The sequence below is a fragment of the Salvelinus sp. IW2-2015 genome, linkage group LG16 (genome assembly GCF_002910315.2).
Source record: "Salvelinus sp. IW2-2015 linkage group LG16, ASM291031v2, whole genome shotgun sequence".
NCBI classification, from domain to species: domain Eukaryota; kingdom Metazoa; phylum Chordata; class Actinopteri; order Salmoniformes; family Salmonidae; genus Salvelinus; species Salvelinus sp. IW2-2015.
Window position 1 is genome coordinate 32,667,521 of NC_036856.1, and position 21,967 is coordinate 32,689,487.

Consider the following 21,967-nt stretch of genomic DNA (forward strand, 5'->3'; position numbering starts at 1 on the left):
TTATTTTCTGTCTGCATTAAAAGGACAACACACAGGTCTTTCCATCATTGTATGATTTTTTGTGTGCAAATGAACTCAAGCTTACAGACAATGTCAAATGTGATATTTTTATTAAATTGTTTTATTTCACCTTTATTTAACCAGGTAGGCTAGTTGAGAACAAGTTCTCATTTGCAACTGCGACCTGGCCAAAGTAAGCATAGCAGTGTGAACAGACAACAACACAGAGTTACACATGGAGTAAACAATAAACAAGTCAATAACATGGTAGAAAAAAAGAAATCTATATACAATGTGTGCAAAAGGCATGAGGAGGTAGGCAATAAATGAATATTAAATTTAGTCAGATAATACTGGAGTGATAAATCATCAGATGATCATGTGCAAGTAGAGATACTGGTGTTCAAAAGAGCAGAAAAGTAAATAAATAAAAGCAGTATGGGGGGTGAGGTAGGTAAATTGGGTGGGCTATATACCGATGGACTATGTACAGCTGCAGCGATCGGTTAGCTGCTCGGATAGCAGATGTTTAAAGTTGTTGAGGGAGATAAAAGTCTCCCTCAACAATAGCGAAGCACCTGAGTGAGATGGGTGTGCAATTACGCAGGTACTTTCCCGAAACGGATGACACAAACAACTGGATTCCTTATCCCTTTCATGCCCTGCCTCCAGTCCACTTACCGATATCTGAACAAGAGAGCCTCATCGAATTTGCAACAAGCGGTTCTGTGAAAATTTAATTGAATCAGAAGCCACTGCCAGATTTCTGGATAGGGCTGCGCTCAGTTTCTTGCCTTGGCAAATCGGCTGTTAAGACACTGATGCCCTTAGCAACCATGTACCTATGTGAGAGTGGATTCTCGGCCCTCACTAGCATGAAAACCAAATACAGGCACAGACTGTGTGTGGAAAATTATTTAAGACTGAGACTCTCCAATGTCTGAAGGGGTACGGGACTATAAAAAGTTTGGGAACCACTGGCCAAATGGGGGCTGTAGTGATACTATAACATTTAACTGTACCACTGTATAATTAAATAGTATACTTAGAGAAATAAGGACATGTAATTTCCATTAGAGCGGTCACTTGACTATCTTGTCACTATAATAGACCATTTTTGCTCAGGTGATGGCTAGAAGAGATCGAGGTTTGGTTAAAAAAAAACATCAGATTTAACTTTTCGTAGCAGGCTACAACTTAAACAGCATGTTGTGATAATTAACGTAACAGGTTAGGATAATTTGGTTAAGGTAAGGAAAAATTGTAAAAATTTCAATTTGACGTTAATTTAACAAGAGCTGTATCCCATCTAGCCATGACCCTTTGACTAATATGAGCTAGTGAAAGATTTGCCTCCGTACTTTCGCCAAAACGCACACTTGTGTCGAAATTGTCGGCAGGTTGTTCAAGCTATTCATTCACCAAAACAAACTTTGCTTTACACGTTTACCTGTCAATATAGTTACGCTGTGACAAAGTCAAATGAGAAATTGTGCGAGGTGAAACCCATTTAGAAACGTTTTGTCAACGAAATGGCGATGTTATTCTGGGGAAGAGGACTTCGCAACGCGGTTACAAAAAAGGCTATGCAAGGAGTCCAGCTCTACTGGTAATACATGCAGTTCAAGTGTCCGTAAATACGATGTGTATTCTACGGTAGCTAGCTAGCGTATTATTTGCAGATATTACAACAATGGTTCGTGGTTAGCAATGAAAATACTTAGAATAGTCTATGCCTCCAATACAGCTGTCATGCATGTTGTCTGGCTATCAGTGCAGTTTAATATATTGACAGACGATGGCGCTATTTACCAATCTCAGGCTCCAGTTGCAGCGCATGAAATGTAATATACATTTGGTTTGAGACCAATCAAATTTCAATCAAATGTATTTATAAAGCTCTTTTTACGTCAGCTGATGTCAAAGTGCTATACAGAAACCCAGCCTAAAACCCCAAACCGCAAACAATGCAGATGTAGAAGCACGGTGGCTAGGAAAAACTCCCTAGGAAGAAACCTAGCGAGTAACCAGGCTCTTAGGGGTGGCAAAGCCTCTTCTGGCTGTGCCGGGTGGAGATTATAACAGTACATGGCTAAGATGTTCAAACGTTCATGGTTGTAGAGGGTGCAACAGGTCAGCCCCTCAGGAGAAAATGTCAGTTGGCTTTTCATAGCCGATCATGATGTATGTCATAGATTATCAGTTAAAATACGCATGAATTGTCAGTATTTATTCATCAAGTAGATAATCTGTCTAATTGTGTTTGTTTTCCCCTCAGTACGTCAGTGATATCAGGCAGAGAGCGTGTGAATGGGGTGGATCTGTTCTACCAGCAGACTGGAAAAGGAGACCATGCTGTTTTACTACTGCCTGGAGCTCTGGGTAGGTAACAACACTAGTAACATGGTCCCCGGGCTACACTAGTCTGGTGCACAACACTACCAACCTTTGTCACTTCCCCAAGCCTTGTCCATTGACTGTCTAAAGTTGTAGATGATGATCTCTTTCAAATATGGAGTAGCCTAAATCATACGTCACACTACTGATTAAGGCATCTGCCCATCAGAGCATCAACATTAGTAATTGTGACTTTGATGTTGAGAGGTGACTGAGGACTTCAAGCGGCAGTGGTTCCCAAACTTTTTATAGTCCCGTACCCCTTCAAACATTCAACCTCCAGCTGCGTACCCCCTCTAGCACCAGGGTCAGTGCACTCTCAAATGTTGTTTTTTGCCATCATTGTAAGCCTGTCACACACACTATACGATACATTTATTAAACATAAGAGTGAGTGTGAGTTTTTGAAACAACCTGGCTCATGGAAAGTGACAAAGAGCTCTTACAGGACCAGGGCACAAATAATAACATAATAATAATAATCAATAATTTTGCTCTTTATTTAGCCATCTTATATATAAAACATTATTTGTTCATCAAAAATTGTGAATAACTCATCACAGGTTAATGAGAAGGGTGTGCTTGAAAGGATGCACATAACTCTGCAATGTTGAGTTGTATTGGAGAGTATGTCTTAAATAATTTTCCACACAGTCTGTGCCTGTATTTAGTGTTCATGCTAGTGAGGGCCGAGAATCCACTCTCACATAGGGACGTGGTTGCAAAGGGCATCAGTGTCTTAACAGCACGATTTGCCAAGGCAAGAAACTCTGAGCTCAGCCCTATCCAGAAATCTGGCAGTGGCTTCTGATTAAATTCAATTTTCACAGAACCGCTTGTTGCAAATTCGATGAGGCTCTCTTGTTCAGATATCGGTAAGTGGACTGGAGGCAGGGCATGAAAGGGATAACGAATCCAGTTGTTTGTGTCATCCATTTCGGGAAAGTACCTGCGTAATTGCACACCCATCTCACTCAGGTGCTTCGCTATATCACATTTGACATTGTCAGTTAGCTTGAGTTCATTTGCACACAAAAATCATACAATGATGGAAAGACCTGTGTGTTGTCCTTGTTAATGCAGACAGAAAAGAGCTCCAACTTCTCAATCATAGCCTCAATTCTGTCCCGCACATTGAATATAGTTGCGGAGAGTCCCTGTAATCCTAGATTCAGATCATTCAGGCGAGAAAAAACTTCACCCAGATAGGCCAGTCGTTTGAGATGCTCGTCATCATGCAAGCGGTCAGACAAGTGAAAATTAGTGTCAAGAAAAAGTATGTGAACCCTTTGGAATTACCTGGATTTCTGCATAAATTAGGCAAAAAATGTTTATCTGATCCTCATCTTAGTCACAACAATAGATGAACACAGTGTGCTTAAACTAATAAAACAAAAATTATTGTATTTTTCTTGTATATATTGAATACATAATTTAAACATTCACAGTGTAGGTTGGTAAAAGTATGTGAACCCCTATGCTAATGACTTTTACAAAAGCTAATTGGAGTCAGCTAACCTGGAGTCCAATCAATGAGACAAGATTGGAGATGTTGGTTAGAGGTCCCTATAAAAAACCCTCCGAAAATTTGAGTTTGCTATTCACAAGAAGCATTGTCTGATGTGAACCATGCCTTGAACAAAAGAGATCTCAGGAGAACTAAGATTAAGAATTGTTGACTTGCATAAAGCTGGAAAGTGTTAGAAAGGTATCTCTAAAAGCCTTGATGTTCATCAGTCCACGGTAAGACAAATTGTCTATAAATGGAGAAAGTTAAGCAATGTTGCTACGCTCCCTAGGAGTGGCCGTCCTGCAAAGATGACTGCAAGAGCACAGTGCAGAATGCTCAAAGAGGTTAAGAAGAATCCTAGAGTGTCAGCTAAAGATGTACAGAAATCTCTGGAACATTCTAACATCTCTGTTGACGAGTCTACGATACATAAAACACTAAACAAGAAAGGTGTTCATGGGAGGACACCATGGAAGAAGCCACTGCTGTCCAAAAAAACATAGCTGTACGTCTGAAGTTCATAAAAAAGCACCTGGATAATTACATTTTTTATTTTATTTTATTTCACCTTTATTTAACCAGGTTGGCCAGTTGAGAACAAGTTCTCATTTACAACTGCGACCTGGCCAAGATAGAGCAAAGCAGTGCGACACAAACAACAGAGTTACACATGGGATAAACAAACGTACAGTCAATAACACAATAGAAAAAGTCAATATAAAGTCTGTGCAAATGTAGTAACATTAGGGAGGTAAGGCAATAAGTAGGACATAGTGGTGAAATAATTACAATTTAGCAATTAAACACTGGAGTGATAGAAGTGAAGAAGATGAATGTGCAAGTAGAGATACTGGAGTGCAAAGGAGCAAAAAAATAAATAACAGTATGGGGATGAGGTAGTTGGGTGGGCAATTTACAGATGGGCTATATACAGGTGCAGTGATCGGTAAACTGCTCTGACAGCTGATGCTTAAAGTTTGTGAGGGAGATATAAGTCTCCAGCTTCAGTGATTTTTGCAATTTGTTCCAGTCATTGGCAGCAGAGAACTGGAAGGAAAGCCGGCCAAAGGAGGAGTTGGCTTTGGGGGTGACCAGTGAAATATACCTGCTGGAGCGCGTGCTACGGGTGGGTGCTGCAATGGTGATCAGTGAGCTGAGATAAGGCGGGGCTTTACCTAGCAAAGACTTATAGATGGCCTGGAACCAGTGGGTTTGGCGACGAATATGAAGCGAGTACCAGCCAACAAGAGCATACAGGTTGCAGTGGTGGGTAGTATATGGGGCTTTGGTGACAAAACAGATGGCGCTGTGATAGACTACATCCAATTTGCTGAGTAGAGTGATGGAGGCTATTTTGTAAATTACATCACCGAAGTCAAGGATCGGTAGGATAGTCAGTTTTCCAAGGGTATGATTGACAGCATGAGTGAAGGAGGCTTTGTTGCGAATTAGGAAGCCAATTATAGATTTAATTTTGGATTGGAGATGCTTGATGTGAGTCTGGAAGGAGAGTTTACAGTCTAACCAGACACCTAGGTATTTGTAGTTGTCCACATATTCTAAGTCAGAACCGTCCAGAGTAGTGATGCTAGACGAGCGGGCGCGGGCAGCGATCGGTTGAAGAGCATGCATTTAGTTTTGCTTGCATTTAAGAGCAGTTGGAGGCCACGGAAGGAGTGTTGTATGGCATTGAAGCTCGTCTGGAGGCTTGTTAACAGTGTCCAAAGAAGGGCCAGAAGTATACAGAATGGTGTCGTCTGCGTAGAGGTGGATCAGAGAATCACCTGCAGCAAGAGCGACATCATTGATGTATACAGAGAAAAGAGTCGACCCGAGAATTGAACCCTGTGGCACCCCCATAGAGACTGCCAGAGGACCGGACAACATGCCCTCCGATTTGACACACTGAACTCTGTCTGCAAAGTAGTTGGTTAACCAAGCGAGGCAGTCATTTGAGAAATCAAGGCTGTTGAGTCTGCCTTTAAGAATGCGGTGATTGACAGAGTCGAAATCCTTGGCCAGGTCGATGAATACAGCTGCACAGTATTGTCTTTTATCGATGGAGGTTATGATATCGTTTAAGACCTTGAGCGTGGCTGAGGTGCACCCATGACCAGCTCATTGACCAGATTGCATAGTGGAGAAGGTACGGTGGGATTCGAAATGGTTGGTGATCTGTTTGTTAACTTGGCTTTCGAAGACTTTAGAAAGGCAGGGTAGGATAGATATAGGTCTGTAACAGTTTGGGTCTAGAGTCTCACCTCCTTTGAAGAGGGGGATGACCGCGGCAGCTTTCCAATCTTTAGGGATCTCAGACGATACAAAAGAGAGGTTGAACAGGCTAGTAATAGGGGTTGCAACAATTGTGGCGGATAATTTTAGGAAGAGATGGTCTAGATTGTCTAGCCCAGGTGATTTGTAGGGGTCCAGATGTTGCCGCTCTTTCAGAACATCAGCTATCCATAGCTCTTCTGGCAAAATATTTTTTTGCAGATTAAACTAAAGTTGAGTTGTTTGGAATGCAGAAAAAAAGGCACAGCACACCAACATCAAAACCTCATCCCAACTGTAAAGTATTGTGGAGGGAGCATCATGGTTTGAGGCTGCTTTGCTGCCTCAGGGCCTGGACAGCTTGCCATCATCGACGGAAAAATGAATTCCCAAGTTTTTCAAGACATTTTGCAGAAGAATGTAAGTCTATCTGTCCGCCAATTGAAGCTCAACAGAAGTTTGGTGATGTAACAGGACAACGACCTGAAACACAGAAGTAAATCAATAAAATAATGGCTTCAACAGAAGAAAATATGCCTTCTGGAGTGGCCCAGTCAGTCCTGACCTCAACCTGATTTAAAATGCTGGGGCATGACCTCGAGAGCAGTTCACACCAGACATCCTAAGAATATTGYTGAACTGAAACAGTTTTGTAAAGATGAATGGTCCAAAATTCCTCCTGACCGTTGTGCAGGTCTGATCCGCAACAACAGAAAACATTTGGTTGAGTTTATTGCTGCCAAAGGAGGGTTAACCAGTTATTAAATGCAAGGGTTCACATACTTTTTCCACCCTAGACTGTGAATGTTTACAATGGTGTGTTCAATAAAGACATGAAAACGTGTAATTGTTTGTGTGTTATTAGTTTAAGCAGACTGTGTTTTTCTATTGTTGTGACTTAGATGAAGATCAGATCAAATGTTATGACCAATTTATGCAGAAATCCTGGTAATTCCAAAGGGTTCACATACTTTTTCTTGCCACTGTATGGTCAGTAAAGAAAACTTTAAGCCTGTCTCAAGTGTCAATCCTTTGCACCTTGATAACCAGCGCACTTCTGTATGTTGTAAAAGYGTTACATGGTCGCTGCCCATATCATTGCATAATGCCGAAAATACACGAGAGTTCAGGGGCCTTGCTTTAACAAAGTTAACCATTTTCACTGTAGTATCCAAAACATTGTTCAAGTTGTCAGGCATTCCCTTGGCAGCAAGAGCCTCTCGGTGGATGCTGCAGTGTACACAAGTGACGTTGGGAGCAACTGCTTGCACACGCGTTACAACTCCACTGTGTCTCCCTGTCATGGCTTTGATGCGTCGTGAAACAGTGTTGTTTGATGAAGGCATTGTCTGTATAGTTTTTTGGGCCTTTTCCCCCAGCCATATCTGCGGCAGCAGGAAGAATTAAGTCCTCCACAATAGTATTGGGCTTGCCTGTCCTAGCCACTCGGTAGCTCACCATATAAGACGCTTCTCACCCCTTCTTATTAATGGTATCTGTTGCTTTTATACATGTCTTACTACTCGAAAGTCGTCTTTATTCTCGCTCAAAAAAATCCTGTGGCTTGTTTTTCAAATGGTCATGTTTTGTTTCTAGATGTCAGCGCAAAAGTGAAGGTTTCCCGCGAGAAAGTAACAGTTAATGTGATTGGATGTTAATTATTTGACTAGGCTACCCGTATTTGACGTTGTGTTGTTATTTCGCTGAACACTAGATGGTTTCATTTTATTTTTGTCAGTGAAACGAGGCTACTCAGGCGAGAATAAAACCTCACCCAAATGTATAGCCCCGTTGGAAAATATAAATGTACTGTTTGAAAATGTGAAGGGATTTTTTTATGTAAATCAGTTTAAAAATATTTTTTTAATGTGAATCACATTTTTATTTGGCGTACCCCCGACGGCATTGCACGTGCCCCAGTTTGGGAATACCTGGCCTACGGTATAGAAAACTTCATAAGAACACATAGTAAGTTGTTTTAGGTCCTCATCAGAACAGGCATATGTTGGTTACCAGCAGTGTGCGTTCCTGTAACAGGAAGTGCTCAGACTGACTTTGGGCCGCAGCTGAAGTCTTTGAGTAAGGACCGCTTCACTGTGATTGGTTGGGACCCTCGCGGGTACGGAAACTCCCGCCCCCCGGAGAGAGACTTCCCTCTGGACTTCTTTGAGAGGGACGCCAAGGACGCTGTGGACCTGATSCAGGTCAGAGTCAAACCAATCAGGAATCACATTGGGAAGATGCTTTAAAATGTTGCTGTACAGGGCATGTAGAGTGTGTCTCTTAATATTGCATATTCCGCAACTGTAAAGTCAGCACACAAGACTATAGTGACTTTCTCCGCAACACAGAGAAACAGGACTACTCTGGAGAACATGAACTACACAGTTGCCTCTCTTGCTCTTTGTATGTGAGGACAGTCAGCCAAGTATATTTCCTTATTTATCTGTGAACGTGTGTGTCTTTTCCCTTACTGCTTATCTGTGAACTTGTGTATGTCTTTTCCCTCATTGCTTTTCTGTGAACGTGTGTACAGTCGTGGCAAATGTTTTGAGAATTACACAAATATACATTTTCAAAGTCTGCTGCCTTAGTTTGTATGATGGCAATTTGCATATACTCCAGAATGTTATGAAGATTGATCAGATGAATTGCAATTAATTGCAAAGTCCCTCTTTGCCATGCAAATGAACTGAATCCCCCCCAAATATTTCCACTGCATTTCAGCCCTGCCACAAAAAGACCAGCTGACATCATGTCAGTGATTCTCTCGTTAACACAGGTGTGAGTGTTGACAAGGCTGGAGATCACTCTGTCATGCTGATTGAGTTCGAATAACAGACTGGAAGCTTCAAAAGGAGGGTGGTGCTTGGAATCATTGTTTTTCCTCTGTCAACCATGATTACCTGAAAGGAAACACGTGCCGTCATCATTGCTTAGCACAAAAAGTGCTTCACTTGGCAAGGATATTGCTGCCAGTAAGATTGCACCTAAATCAACCATTTATCGGATTATCAAGAACTTCAAGGAGAGCGGTTCAATTGTTGTGAAGAAGGCTTCAGGGTGCCCAAGAAAGTCCAGCAAGCGCCAGGGCCATCTCCTAAAGTTGATTCAGCTGCGGGATCGGGGCACCACCAGTACAGAGCTTGCTCAGGAATGGCAGCAGGCAGGTGTGAGTGCATCTGCACGCACAGTGAGGCRAAGACTTTTGGAGGATGGCCTGGTGTCAAGAAGGGCAGCAAAGAAGCCACTTCTCTCCAGGAAAAACATCAGGGACAGATATTCTGCAAAAGGTACAGGGATTGGACTGTTGAGGACTGGGGTAAAGTCATTTTCTCTGATGAATCCCCTTTCCGATTGTTTAGGGCATCCCGAAAAAAGCTTGTCCGGAGAAGACAAGGTGAGCGCTACCATCAGTCCTGTGTTCATTGCCAACAGTAAAGCATCCTGAGACCATTCATGTGTGGGGTGTGCTTCTCAGCCAAGGGAGTGGGCTCACTCACAATTTTGCCTAAGAACACAGCCATGAATAAAGAATGGTACCAACACATCCTCCGAGAGCAACTTTCCCAACCATCCAGGAACAGTTTGGTGACGAACAATGCCTTTTTCAGCATGATGGAGCACCTTGCCATAAGGCAAAAGTGATAACTAAGTGGCTTGGGGAACAAAACATAGATATTTTGGGTCCATGGCCAGGAAACTCTCCAGACCTTAATCCCATTGAACTTGTGGTCAATCCTCAGAGGCGGTGGACAAACAAAACCCCACAAATCTGACAAACTCCAAGCATGATTATGCAAGAATGGGCTGCCATCAGTCAGGATGTGGCCCAGAAGTTAATTGACAGCATGCCAGTGCGGTTTGCAGAGGTTCTTGAAAAAGAAGGGTCAACATTGCAAATATTGACTCTTTGCATCAACTTTCATGTAATTGTCAATAAAAGCCTTTGACACTTATGAAATGCTTGTAATTATACTTCAGTATTCCATAGTAACATCTGACACATATCTAAAGACACTGAAGTAGCAAACTTTGCGAAAATTTATATTTGTGTCATTCTCAAAACTTTTGGTCACGACTGTATGCTTTTTCCCTCATTGCTTATCTGTGAACGTCTGTCTTTTCCTTCATTGCTAATCTGTGAACGTGTGTATGCCTTTTCCCTCATTGCTTATCTGTGAATGTCTGTATTCTTTTCCCTCATTGCTTATCTGTGAATGTCTGTATTCTTTTCCCTCATTGCTTATCTGTGAATGTGTGTGTGTCTTTTCCTTCATTGCTTATCTGTGAATGTGTGTGTGTCTTTTCCTTCATTGCTTATCTGTGAACGTGTGTGGCTTTTCCTTCATTGCTTATCTGTGAAGGTTGTTGTCTTTTCCTTCATTGCTTATCTGTGAACGTGTGTGTGTCTTTCCTTCATTGCTTATCTGTGAATGTGTGTGTGTGTCTTTTCCTTCATTGCTTATCTGTGAATGTGTGTGTGTCTTTTCCTTCATTGCTTATCTGTGAACGTGTGTGTGTTTCTTCCTTCATTGCTTATCTGTGAACGTGTGTGTCTTTCCTTCATTGCTTATCTGTGAACGTGTGTGTGTCTTTTCCGTCATTGCTTATCTGTGAACGTGTGGTATGCCTTTCCCCTCATTGCTTATCTGTGAATGTCTGTATTCTTTTCCCTTCATTGGCTTATCTGTGAATGTCTGTATTCTTTTCCCTCATTGCTTATCTGTGAACGTGTGTGTGTCTTTTCCTTCATTGCTTATCTGTGAACGTGTATGTCTTTTCCCTTATTGCTTACCTGTGAATGTGTGTCTTTCCCATGGTAGGCGTTGAGATTTCCAAGGTTCTCTCTGCTGGGCTGGAGTGACGGAGGCATTACTGCTCTGATCGCAGCAGCCAGGAACCCCTCCCTGGTCAATAAGATGGTGGTGTGGGGCTCCAACGCATATGTCTCACCACAAGATGTAAAGATCTACAATGGTGAGGTCCTCTTATTGGTGTGTGCGAGCATGCTTTGGAGAGACTGGATGAGGCAGCTCTGCATGTGTCTGGGTTTGTGTAATACAGCCTGTGTGTGTCCATGTGTCTTCAGCGATCCGTGATGTGTCTCAGTGGAGTGAGAGGATGAGGAGGCCCATGGAGGAAGTGTATGGGGCAGAGCTCTTCATTAAGACCTGGGAAGGATGGGTGGACGGGATTGGACAGTTCGCCCAGAGACCAGAAGGTAAGGGCAGCAGCATCTTTGCAGCAGATTCCAATTTTCCAGTTCCACTTGTCAGTTCCTGTGTTAGGGAGTATCTGTATAGATCCTTAGACCTGTGTTCTGTCTGTCCTGTATTGTTCAGGAAGCATCTGTATGGAGCTGCTGCCTCAGATCAGCTGTCCCTCTCTCATCATCCACGGAGAGAAGGATCCCATGGTGCCCAGCTTCCACCCTCAGTATCTCCTCAAACACATCAAGGGTTCAAGGTGAGCTGATTCCCACATTACATTCCTTCGCTTTTCCTCTTATGGAGGCATTGTATGAAAATACATGCTGACTGTACATCATTTCTATGTCAATGTTTAGCTACAACCACTAATGATACGTACAACCTCCACTGTAACATCTTCTTCGGTGTCCAGGTTGCATCTGATGCCGGAAGGAAAACACAACCTGCACCTGAGGTTTGCTGCCAAGTTCAACAAGCTGGTTGAAGACTTCCTGATCCAGTGATGGACATAAGAATAGGGTGCCATTTGGGACACAGCCTAACATTTTGCACTACTTTTGACCAGGACTCTGGTCAAAAGTAGTGCAGTATGTAGGGATTAGGGTGCCAATTCAGTTACACAAGTACTGCACCCACAGGAAATGAGAAGCTTTCAGGCCTGGGTCTGTGTTCAAGAGTGGACAACATTGAAGGAGCACTATAGCAAGCAACAGTAATAATCAATCGGAGTCTGGTCCATTCATTAACTGACTTATCACTGAATTGCTGGTATATGAGCCAAAATAAATACCCATCCACTATTGCAAATGTTGTGTAATACGTTTTTGTTTAACTTTTTGCATMATTTGTATAGTTGTGTCCAGTCCTCTGTTTTGTACTGTTGTGTGACATATATGGCATGTTATGTAAATGTTGCATTTGCACTAACTGTTATGCCATGTAAAACAAAGCAAAAGAAAAGTTGGAAAATGATAGTCATTCAATTACAATTTTAATCAGACATATTTAGTAAACAGCAGGTGTGAAAGTAAGGTGGTGCGGTATGGCGTCCCAGCAAAATAAATAGTTTGGGTACGCCGTACCAGTTAAACATGAACCTATCACAATGATTAAAACAAAATGTCAAGAAAATTAGCAAATGGACTTAAACTGGTGGTATAGCCTATGCTCCAATATGCGATGTGGTCAGATGAGAACACTGACATTTTGCCAAGGTAGAGATGAGTGGCCGACAGACACGTGCGGACAGCAGTGGACACATCAATTCTGGCCTAATGACAATCACCAAATGTCATTAGACTTTTTGGTGTTTTGTGTAACAGATGACTCTTTCCAGTCACCACTGTTTGGAACAGTGCTCGACTTGGACTGAAATAGGATCCGGTACTTTTGAGCTAATATTCTATGAGGAACGGGAGCTCAAGCAGTAGAACATTTGAAGTACCAGTACTCAGTTCCGGTGAGGTCCTGCCCAAGTCAACCAACCACTGGTTTGGAGGCTGGAAATATGTTGAGTGGATGAGCTTGGAGCCCTTTGAAGTGATTGACAATCAGATAAAAACATCATGACTGGTTGTGTTTATACCACAATACTAGTTAATACATTTTAAAAGTTATGAAAAATCTTCACTAGGTCCACAGACATCCTTTTGAATTAATAGGAATTCTATGATTAGGCCGATACATTTATTGGGTCTATAGGCACACGTACATGTAGGTCCGGTAGTGGGAAGAAATGAATTATACTTTAACCGCTGGTAAAGTCTTTATAAAACAAGTGAACTCTTCATATGTACAGTGTGTTCTCTGACAGGCACAACAGTGTCAGTTGCAATGAGCCTATCCATCTTTTGATGGACACATTTTACACCTGACCGAGAACTACATGCTCTCCCTCTTGTGAATGTTATTCATGTGTGATTTCAGGGAACTCATCTGATTGAAGCATTTATCGCAATAGTTACAGCGAAATGGTTTCTCGCCAGTGTGAATTCTCTGATGGCGTTTAAGATCGCTTGTTGATAAAAAGCATTTACCACACGAAGGACACATGTATGGTTTCTCCCCTGAATGAGTCCTCATGTGACCATTCAGGTGTTCCTTCCTGCTAAAGCTTTTCCCACAAGTGTTACACAGGTACGGTTTCTCTCCAGTGTGAATTCTCTCGTGGAGTTTGAGTTGGCTTTCCTTTGGAAAAGCTTTTTCACACATAGTGCACTGCAGCATTGCCTTCTGTTTGTGACTCTTCATATGCTGCTTAAGGTTTCGCATCTGATGGAAGCTTTTGCCGCAATCGCTGCAGAGATACGCTGGAGGCTCCTCTCCTTCCTCTCCTGTCTCCCCTGTGTGTACCCTCATATGGCTTAGCAAATTGCCCTCGTAGTTGAAGCATTTGTTACATTCAACACACCTGTATGGTTCCTCACCTGTGTGAATTCTCTCATGCTTTTTCAAATCGCTCGAATAGACAAAGCATTTCCCGCAGACATCACACCTGTACGGCTGCTCACCTGTGTGGCTCCTCATGTGGTCTGTCAGTCTCGTATTGTGGAGGAAGCATTTGCCACATTCATGGCAGCAGTAGGGTTTTCGTGTTGTGTGTATCTTCATGTGCGTTTTCAGGCCTCCCTTAAGAGTGAAGCTTTTGTCGCATTCCTTGCAGCTGTATGGTTTCTCACCAGTGTGGATCCGCTGGTGGCGTTTTAAATCACAGTCTGATATAAAGCATTTCTCACATAGAAGGCACCGGAATAATCTCTCTCCTGTATGAGTGCGCATATGTCCTATCAAGTCCGATTTACGGCTGAAACTTTGACTGCAATCGCTGCACACGTATGGTGTCTCTCTATTGTGAGTTTTTAGGTGTTGTCTTAGACCTGCTTTAAATGTGAAACATTTTTCGCACATAGGACACTGAAGTCGTTGCCCTGTGTGACTCCTCATATGCTCTTTTAGTGTTGCCTTCAGACTGTAGCTTTTTCCGCACTCCTGGCAGCTGCATGGTTTCACTCCAGTGTGAATTAGCTGATGGCGTTTTAGAACCACGGCTGATATACAGGATTTCTCACACACAGGACATTTAAATAGGCTCTCCCCTCCTGTGTGGGATCTCATATGCTCTGTCAGGTGTCCCTGACGTGTGAAGCCTTTGTCACACTCAAAACATTGATAAGGTTTCTCTCCATTGTGAGTCTTCATATGCCTGACCAGAGCTCCCTTGCCTTTGAAGGACCTGGAGCATTCTTTGCACTTATATGGTTTTTCATCTTTCTGATGAATTTTCCGGTGATTTCCTAAATGGCTTCTGCTAATGAAGCATTGACTGCACACAGGGCATTTGTATGGTGTCACTCCAGTGTGAGTGTTTATATGCCTGTCCAGGATTTCCTTGTGGTTGAATGATTTGCCACATTCAGTACAGCTGTATGGTTTCTCACCGATGTGAATAATTCTCTGATGTATTTTTAACTGGCCTGCCCTGGTGAAGCTTTTTCTGCACACAGTACACATGTGTAACCGCTTCTCTGTGTGAGCCCTCAACGGTGCTTTCAGCTCACTGGTTATCTTGGCCTCAGTGCAGACTTTAGAGTCTGGATGTAGACCTAGTTCAGAGAGGGGCTGAGAGTCAATGATTGGTTCTGATACTCCATAGTCCTCGCCATCATCGGGTTCTGTTTTGATTCCGACAGTGGTGTTGGTGGGTAGAGGGTCCTTTTCACTGTCCTGATCACAGTCACTTTCCACATAGGGAGGAGGAAATATAAACTGTGTGACCTCTGTGGTATCCTGACTGGCCTTGAGTTCCGCCTGTTTCTCTGTAATCAATGTGTGCTCTGTGTCCTCCTGCACCCGACTGGGGCTCCACTCCTGCTCACAGTGTGGTTGTTGTTGCTGCTTAGGGGGAATCTCCCGAGTTAGCTGCTGGGGGTCTGGGGAGAAGGATGGGAAATAAGGTTCTACACATTCGATAAATAACTCAAACACAATTCACATCAATTCAAGTTGGCTACCTTCACAATTATTTAGGCCTATGCCCCGCTTCTTAACCTGGGGAAATACAGTTTGTTTGAGCTAACATTCCACTCCTTGTCATGCCAAAAATGTTTGGCAATGACACAGAATACAAGGATTGGAATGTTAGCAACAACAAAAAAAACAGGTTCTGACTCAGGCATTCTGGAGTGGCAAAGAGTGACATCATCGCTTTAAGACTGGCAGTCTACCGCCCTTCTCCTACTGCGACGAATGCAACTGTGGATTAATATGTGCATTAGCAGTCATCGGTATTGTTTTAATCGTATGCTGTTTACTAGTCACAAACCTGCTCCCAAATCCAGAAGAATCCTCCGTAGACGACCATTCTCCTGCTTTGAGCTGGATATCTCTTCCAAGTACTCTATTATCGTCTTTTCCACTATCCTGAATATATCAACTGCCGCTGCTTTTAATCGGTCATGGTACTCGGTTTTATTTTCTCCAAATAGCTCAACAGCTGCCGTTGTTAACCGTTCGGTGATAAACAGATTCAACAGCTGTATTTTGGACATTTTGAGGAAATATTAACGCTTTAACAACTTAAATTAAACCTAAAGATACTCGTCAACTTTTAACCACCTTAGCATTTTTCATGCCGAAGTTCCCAGCTTGCAAAGATTTCCGGTTTCGAAAAGATGTTGACACTTTGAGGACCGAATGACATTCAAGCAAAGGCGGGAACAATACACAGCTAGCCAATCATGTTTCTCATGGTGTTCAGAATCAAGTGCAAGTGCTTCTATCGATTGCTTACGCGTTCCAGAAACCAGGAAGTGACTTCTGGTTTACGGGCGCACATGAGTTGGTTGAACAAATTCAAATGAATCGTCTCGTTTAGTCGTAGCTACTTGTCTTCCTACAAACAGCTATTCAAAATGAACATATCAGAAAATGGAGCAGTAGGCGATGCCATTACAGTGCACGATTTCTCAGAGAAGATTCTGGCGCAAACGGTTCACTTTCACGTCATGAAACTCAATGTTTTTTTTCTTCCTTTGGGTCGGCTCGAACCCCGTCTTGTCCAACTTGGCTGTTTCAATGGAAAGTAAATTTGTGAGTAGCCTACTGTACAACAAATACACTGTTACAGAGCAGACTAGCTAACAGAGATTGGAAGCTAGCTAGCTTCACTGTGTAATGTTTCCAGCTAGCTATGTTAAAGATATTATATCAGGTGTGTGTGTATTCAGGATTCGATGCCGCTGTCTACCTTAGTCCTGGGGGACCCATCTGAAACCACCTAGAATTCACTGGCGCAGAGATTGAGTAAGCTCCCCTTTCTTCATCTTCCTGTCAATATCCTATCTCTCAGAAGATTGGCTGTAACCTCCACAGACTGTGGTGTAATTGTCCAGCTTCATGCTATCATAATGGTGCTTTCAAGACAACTGGGAATTTGGATTAAAAAAACATCAGGTCAGAAAGTCGGCGCTCTAGAAAGACGGAGCTATATCGGAACGCAAATACAGGACTAAAAAAACATATATTTTTGTATTAACTGTTTTTATTCAGATTTTCCAGGTGGTGCTGGAGCATCTCTACTTCCCGAGGCTATGGTCGGACCTCGTTTTTTTCTGAATTCGCATTTGTCTTTTACTCCCTTTGTTGGAATCAGAGATTTCCAAGTTCCCAGTTGTTTTGAACGCAGCATAAGACAGGCCACATATTTACACACACACAAACAAATTTATCCAAGATGCCACAACATTGTGCTTACAGTGAAATTTGTCTAACAATCAATTATACATAGATTTATACTGAATAAAAAATAAACTCAACATGCAACAATTTTACTGAGTTACAGTTCATATAAGGAAGTCAGTCAATTGAAATAAATAAATGAGGCCCTAATCTATGGATGGGCGGGCATAGGCCCACCCACTGGGGAGCCAGGCCCAGCCACCAGAATGAGTTTTTCCCCACAAAAGGGCTTTAATACAGAAATAAATACCCCTCAGTTTCATCAGCTGTCCAGGTGGCTAGTCTCAGACGATTTTACAGGTGAAGAAGCTGGGTGTGGAGGTCCTGGGATGGCGTGGTTACGTGTGGTCTGTGGTTGTGACGCTGGTTGGACGTACTGCCAAATTCTCGAAAACAACGTTGGTAGAGAAATTAACATTCAATTCTCTGGCAAGACTCTGGTGGACATTCATGCAGTCAGCATGCCAATTGCACACTCCCTCAACTTGAGACATCTGTGGCATTGTGTTGTGTGACAAAACTGCATATTTTAGAGTCGCTTTTTATTCTCCCCAGTAGAAGGTGCACCTGTGTAATGATCATGCTGTTTAATCAGCTTCTTGATTAAATCCATCCACCTGACAGGTGTGGCGTATCTTGGCAAAGGAAAGATGCTCACTAACAGGGATGTAAACAAATTTGTACACAAAATTTGAGATAAGCTTTTATGTGTATTGAACATTTGTGGATCTTTTATTTCAGCTCATGAAACATGGGACCAACACTTTACATGTTGTTTATTTTTTTCTTCACTATAGTTGCTATATGTTATTCAGAATCAGAACATTTACAGAAAGCTAGAAACTTAAACCACTAACCAGTATGATTCTCTTTTGTTGGTGTCAGTTTACACGATTTGAAACATCACTAACCCAGCTGTCCTCCTTATCCTTTGTTTTCCAGCTAAGAGGACTAAGAAACAGGTGTTTGTGAGCTACAATCTGCGCATGACCGACTCCAACCTGTCTCTGCTGGTGGAGAATAGGATAAAGAAGGAGATGGAAGTTCAYACTGATACATTTTTCTCTTTGCCCCCATTTATATTGACTTTATACCGAAATAATACAATGGAGAGAACAACATTACCTACCTGTCTAGACTGTTTGTCACTAGCTGTTTTAGCACTTTTGCTTGAGATCTAACCAGAGACTGTCTCTGTTTAGAGGCTGCAGACGCACACAACATTTCCTGTGCCCACTGCCCACCCACAAACTGAGTCTTACAGACATCACATGTATCACCTCGATAGTGTTCATTTATTGACCAACAATACATTAAGTGGTTTATTATCAAAACAACATTTATGGTTTTAATATGTACAAGTGCATCATATAACAAAAAACATTTAGAAAATATTAGTGGTTGACAATCACTCATGGAATTTCACTTATTTTACCACAAAATTTCATTGATAAACATTTACAAACTACCAAATAAACAATACAAGGTGTCCATTGTCAAAATGTGTCATTTGCATCAAATATGGTAGAAATGTATAGAGTATACTTGGCCTTTTTAAGGTCATCTATGCACATTGTGTGACAAATTGTCCTATGAAACTAATTGATGTGCCTAGTACATGAAATATAATAGTGCATACATCAGGGATCATTAACTAGATTCAGCAGCAGCTGATTCATTTTTCTTGAGTGGATGGTCAGGGGGCCGGATCATACTTAAAAATGATTTGTAGACTGCAAATTGGCTGAAGGAAGCCCAAATAGATATTTGATGAAAACAAATCATTTCAAATCTTGTTTACATTGTATACGGTCACATATCTCTTATGCGTGGGAATACTTTGTAACAGACTTCTGAAATTAAAATCAGTTGGAGCTGATTTGCTGGTGTTTCTACAGTCTTTTCAGAAAACTTAGGGGGACAAATAAAATCACCTGAGGCCGTCAATGTAAGGTGTGTATTAATCATTTGTATGTTAGAGTAGTTTGTATACAAACATACTCTAAGTCACAGCTGTTCTAACTAGATCACACTATTGTACTAAGCTAATAAACTAGACACTGAACCTTTCAAAACCCCGATAGACATTGTGCTTCGTGGCATGGCCAGCCATTATTTAACCGTGCTAAAGAGACAGGTTGAAACAAGTCCTAAAAACAGCAATATACTACTAACATTATTTACCACAGTGTTGAGGACAGGAAAGGTCAGAATTAGCAAAATTAAAGAGGTATTTCAAGGAACAAGAATGCCCTTGGCAACATGACAAAAATAAATACTGAATTGCTGAATGATTCTTTCAAAGTCGCCTGTCCAGTTGTAAAATGTTTTTTTTTTTTTTAAACAAAAGAACCATCATGATAAAGCCATTCAGAAACATATGTTTCATAGTGGTGACAGGCTCAATCTCAAATTGTACCCTATTCCCTATGTAGTGCACTACTTTTGACCAAGTAGTACACCATGTAGCAAATAGGGTGCTATTTGGGACATATTCTGCACATACTAGTAACTAACTAGTAGTGTCCACTCAACACCATAGAATACGGAAATAAAAACACCATAAAAAGTTTGAATCCTTTTCCATCACAGTTTTTAGGTTTCCGGCTGTCACTCACATAGCATTGTGTTGATGACAACCATCATTCACCAACATTAAATGGGGGAAGCAATACTCCGTTTTCTAAAGTCATCATATTGATTCCACTGCTACTAAGGATAAAGTGCCAACTTGGACTTTTGACAGGGGGGTGGGAGGCACAAATTCATAAATAAACCCATCAAGTAGGCTACAGGATATAGGCCTACCCTTTTATTCAATTTAGAGCACAGCAGTTTCACCTAAAACAAGTTGGCTGACAAATATTTTATTACATTTGATTTAACTTAGAATTTTAGTGCAAAAAAAAATAAACGGAAATGAATTGCATAGAGCACACATCACTGTTGAAAGTCATGATGTTTCAAATGAAATATAGAATACAGTGTCTGCTCTGCTGCTCTCTACATTTGTCTCTATGCGGTTTGAGTACACTACTCTGCTGATAACTTACAAACACCATGACATCCCTCCTCAGCATGGACCCATGCAGAAACCATGGTACTCATTCTACACACTGCCAACCCTTGGCAACAACTACCCTATGGGCACTAATACATGTAAGTCATTGTAACGAGTTTCAGTTAATTGCAAACACATACTTTTCCATATTTTGTTCCAAGATCCTGTTCTATTGCAGGCCCTCAAAGTCTTACTAAATCATATCGAGTGTTCAAAATAATACCCTATTCCCTATAGATAGGCCTCGGGTCATGAGTAGTGCACTATGCAGGCCCTGGTCAAAAGCAGTACACTATATAGGGAATATGGTGACATTTAGGACGAAGAGAATCACTACATCACCATAATACATTACCACCCATTTAAATCCAACCATTGATGCCCTCCTGGGGCATCTGAATAGTAATAATTTTTTTATTTTGTCCAAATCTTGGATGTCCATGATTGGGGAAGCTCGATTTCCCCCTTTCGCACTAACACAACGTGGAGAGATCGCATCATGAGTCTAATGAGAGGGTTAATTTGTCCATTAAACCCACCAGAATGGGAATGTTTTAAAATTAAAGAATTCCTCATGGAAGAATCTGACAAGCGGAATTATTCCATGTTCTCCTGACTGAATGATCACATCAGACCAGGCCAGTCATGACAGTGACCAGGAGTGGGACAGTTTATTTGGGACAGTCCCTGCCATCCCCGCAGCACAGTCTTGTCCTATCCTCTGTCTGTGTGTGTCAGAGAGGAGTGTGTGTCTGCTGCTACGACGACCCTCCCACCCCATTTGACACCATAATATTACTGATCACCTCCCCTCCGGTAGCATACGACGTCGGCACTGCTGCAAGAGCAGTAGTCGCTGCTGTTGTGGCGCCCCCGGTGGCCGTAAGATGCCGCGGCGTGTCGTGGACCCGGGAGTATAAATCCCTATTCCCAGGCTTGGTGAGAAGGAGGTGCTGCTCTCCAGGCCGGTGGGTGAGGAGGGGCTGGCGAGTGTAGCTCTCCCCATCCGCGAGGCTCTCTGGCAGGGGCTGGTTGCGCGGCTCGGGCAGCAGTAGCAGACAGATGATGCACAGCAGGGTGCAGGCAGCGAAGATCATGTGATGCAGGAAGTAGCCCTTCTGGTTGTGAAGCTCCATGATGGGGGCCGTCAGCATGCCGAAGCCAGCACTGGCCAGGACCAGGCCCAGACCACCACCCCTGGGGGAGGAAGGAAGACAGAGGGAGAGTCAGTTTTACACTTAAATTCCTCTAATTCTACAGTTTGCTATAGAGGGGAGGTAAACGTTTGCAGTTGTTAATATGATAACTGATGAGCAATAAGCCCACCCCGGTAAGTAATTCCACTATGCTTACTACAAGTTTAGATAGCGGGCCGCTAGACTACTACCAATCTAAAAAAAAATAGCTGACGAGCTAATTGAGTAACTGCTGATGCACAACCAATTTTCAAAATTGCACCTTGTGTATTTTATTATTCTTACTCTCAACAGTAAGTTGAGACCCCGACGGAGCCGTCGTCGTCCTCCCCCAAAACAAAATCCATATATTTGTTGTTCTTGTTAAATTGATCCGTGGGCCGCCAGTTGCCCTTCCCTGATCTACATTCTAGAACAGCAGTCTCTGTCAAATTGCATTTATATGACACATACAGACTACACCACAAGATGGCGCTAGTAGGCCACTAACACAAACCTAAAACTTGGTGAGTAGCAGTGGAGGCTGCTGAGGGGAGGACGGCTCATAATGGCTGGAAGGAGCGAATGGAACGGTGTCCATGTG

The 21,967-nt window shown here is 42.3% G+C and overlaps 3 protein-coding genes and 1 long non-coding RNA gene across 6 annotated transcripts in view; 2 read left to right on the forward strand and 2 right to left on the reverse strand.

The window, feature by feature from the left end:
* The first annotated feature begins 1,349 nt into the window (after positions 1-1,349).
* bphl (biphenyl hydrolase like) lies at positions 1,350-12,189 on the forward strand. Of its 3 annotated transcripts, none has more exons than XM_024004926.2 (7): positions 1,350-1,609; positions 2,279-2,382; positions 8,195-8,382; positions 11,005-11,158; positions 11,271-11,402; positions 11,524-11,647; positions 11,804-12,189. In XM_024004926.2, the coding sequence occupies exons 1-7, from the start codon at positions 1,533-1,535 to the stop codon at positions 11,892-11,894; spliced, it is 870 nt and encodes a 289-aa protein (XP_023860694.1). In that variant the 5' UTR covers positions 1,350-1,532; the 3' UTR covers positions 11,895-12,189. The 3 variants fall into 3 exon arrangements, with proteins under 3 accessions (XP_023860694.1, XP_023860695.1, XP_023860696.1); XM_024004927.2 differs by having other exon boundaries at positions 8,198-8,382; XM_024004928.2 differs by having other exon boundaries at positions 1,351-1,609; positions 8,216-8,382.
* A 176-nt stretch (positions 12,190-12,365) lies between these two features.
* On the reverse strand, positions 12,366-16,043 carry LOC111976160 (zinc finger protein 271). The gene is made up of 2 exons (XM_024004924.3): positions 15,713-16,043; positions 12,366-15,320 (listed from the first exon to the last, which is right to left on the reverse strand). Exons 1-2 carry the CDS (start codon positions 15,936-15,938, stop codon positions 13,273-13,275), a joined length of 2,274 nt encoding a protein of 757 aa, XP_023860692.1. The 5' UTR covers positions 15,939-16,043; the 3' UTR covers positions 12,366-13,272.
* A 58-nt stretch (positions 16,044-16,101) lies between these two features.
* LOC111976164 (uncharacterized) lies at positions 16,102-18,251 on the forward strand. The gene is made up of 3 exons (XR_002878895.2): positions 16,102-16,479; positions 16,617-16,692; positions 18,070-18,251. It is a non-coding gene; the product is annotated as an uncharacterized lncRNA (long non-coding RNA).
* A 143-nt stretch (positions 18,252-18,394) lies between these two features.
* The window catches only part of LOC111976161 (solute carrier family 22 member 23-like), a 38,169-nt gene continuing 34,596 nt past the window's right edge, over positions 18,395-21,967 (reverse strand). Inside the window, exon 10 of the mRNA XM_024004925.2 lies at positions 18,395-21,385. Coding sequence (XP_023860693.1) covers positions 20,947-21,385 — 439 coding nt within the window. The 3' untranslated portion in view covers positions 18,395-20,946. The remainder of the gene's footprint in view (positions 21,386-21,967) is intronic.

What these genes read in the sequence shown, in the direction of transcription:
- LOC111976160 (XM_024004924.3), bottom strand. Translation starts at nt 15,938, where the DNA reads ATGTCCAAAATACAGCTGTTGAATCTGTTTATCACCGAACGGTTAACA. An exon ending in TCTTCTGGATTTGGGAGCAG is followed by an intron (nt 15,321 to 15,712) that starts GTTTGTGACTAG and finishes CCTTCTCCCCAG; the next exon opens with ACCCCCAGCAGCTAACTCGG.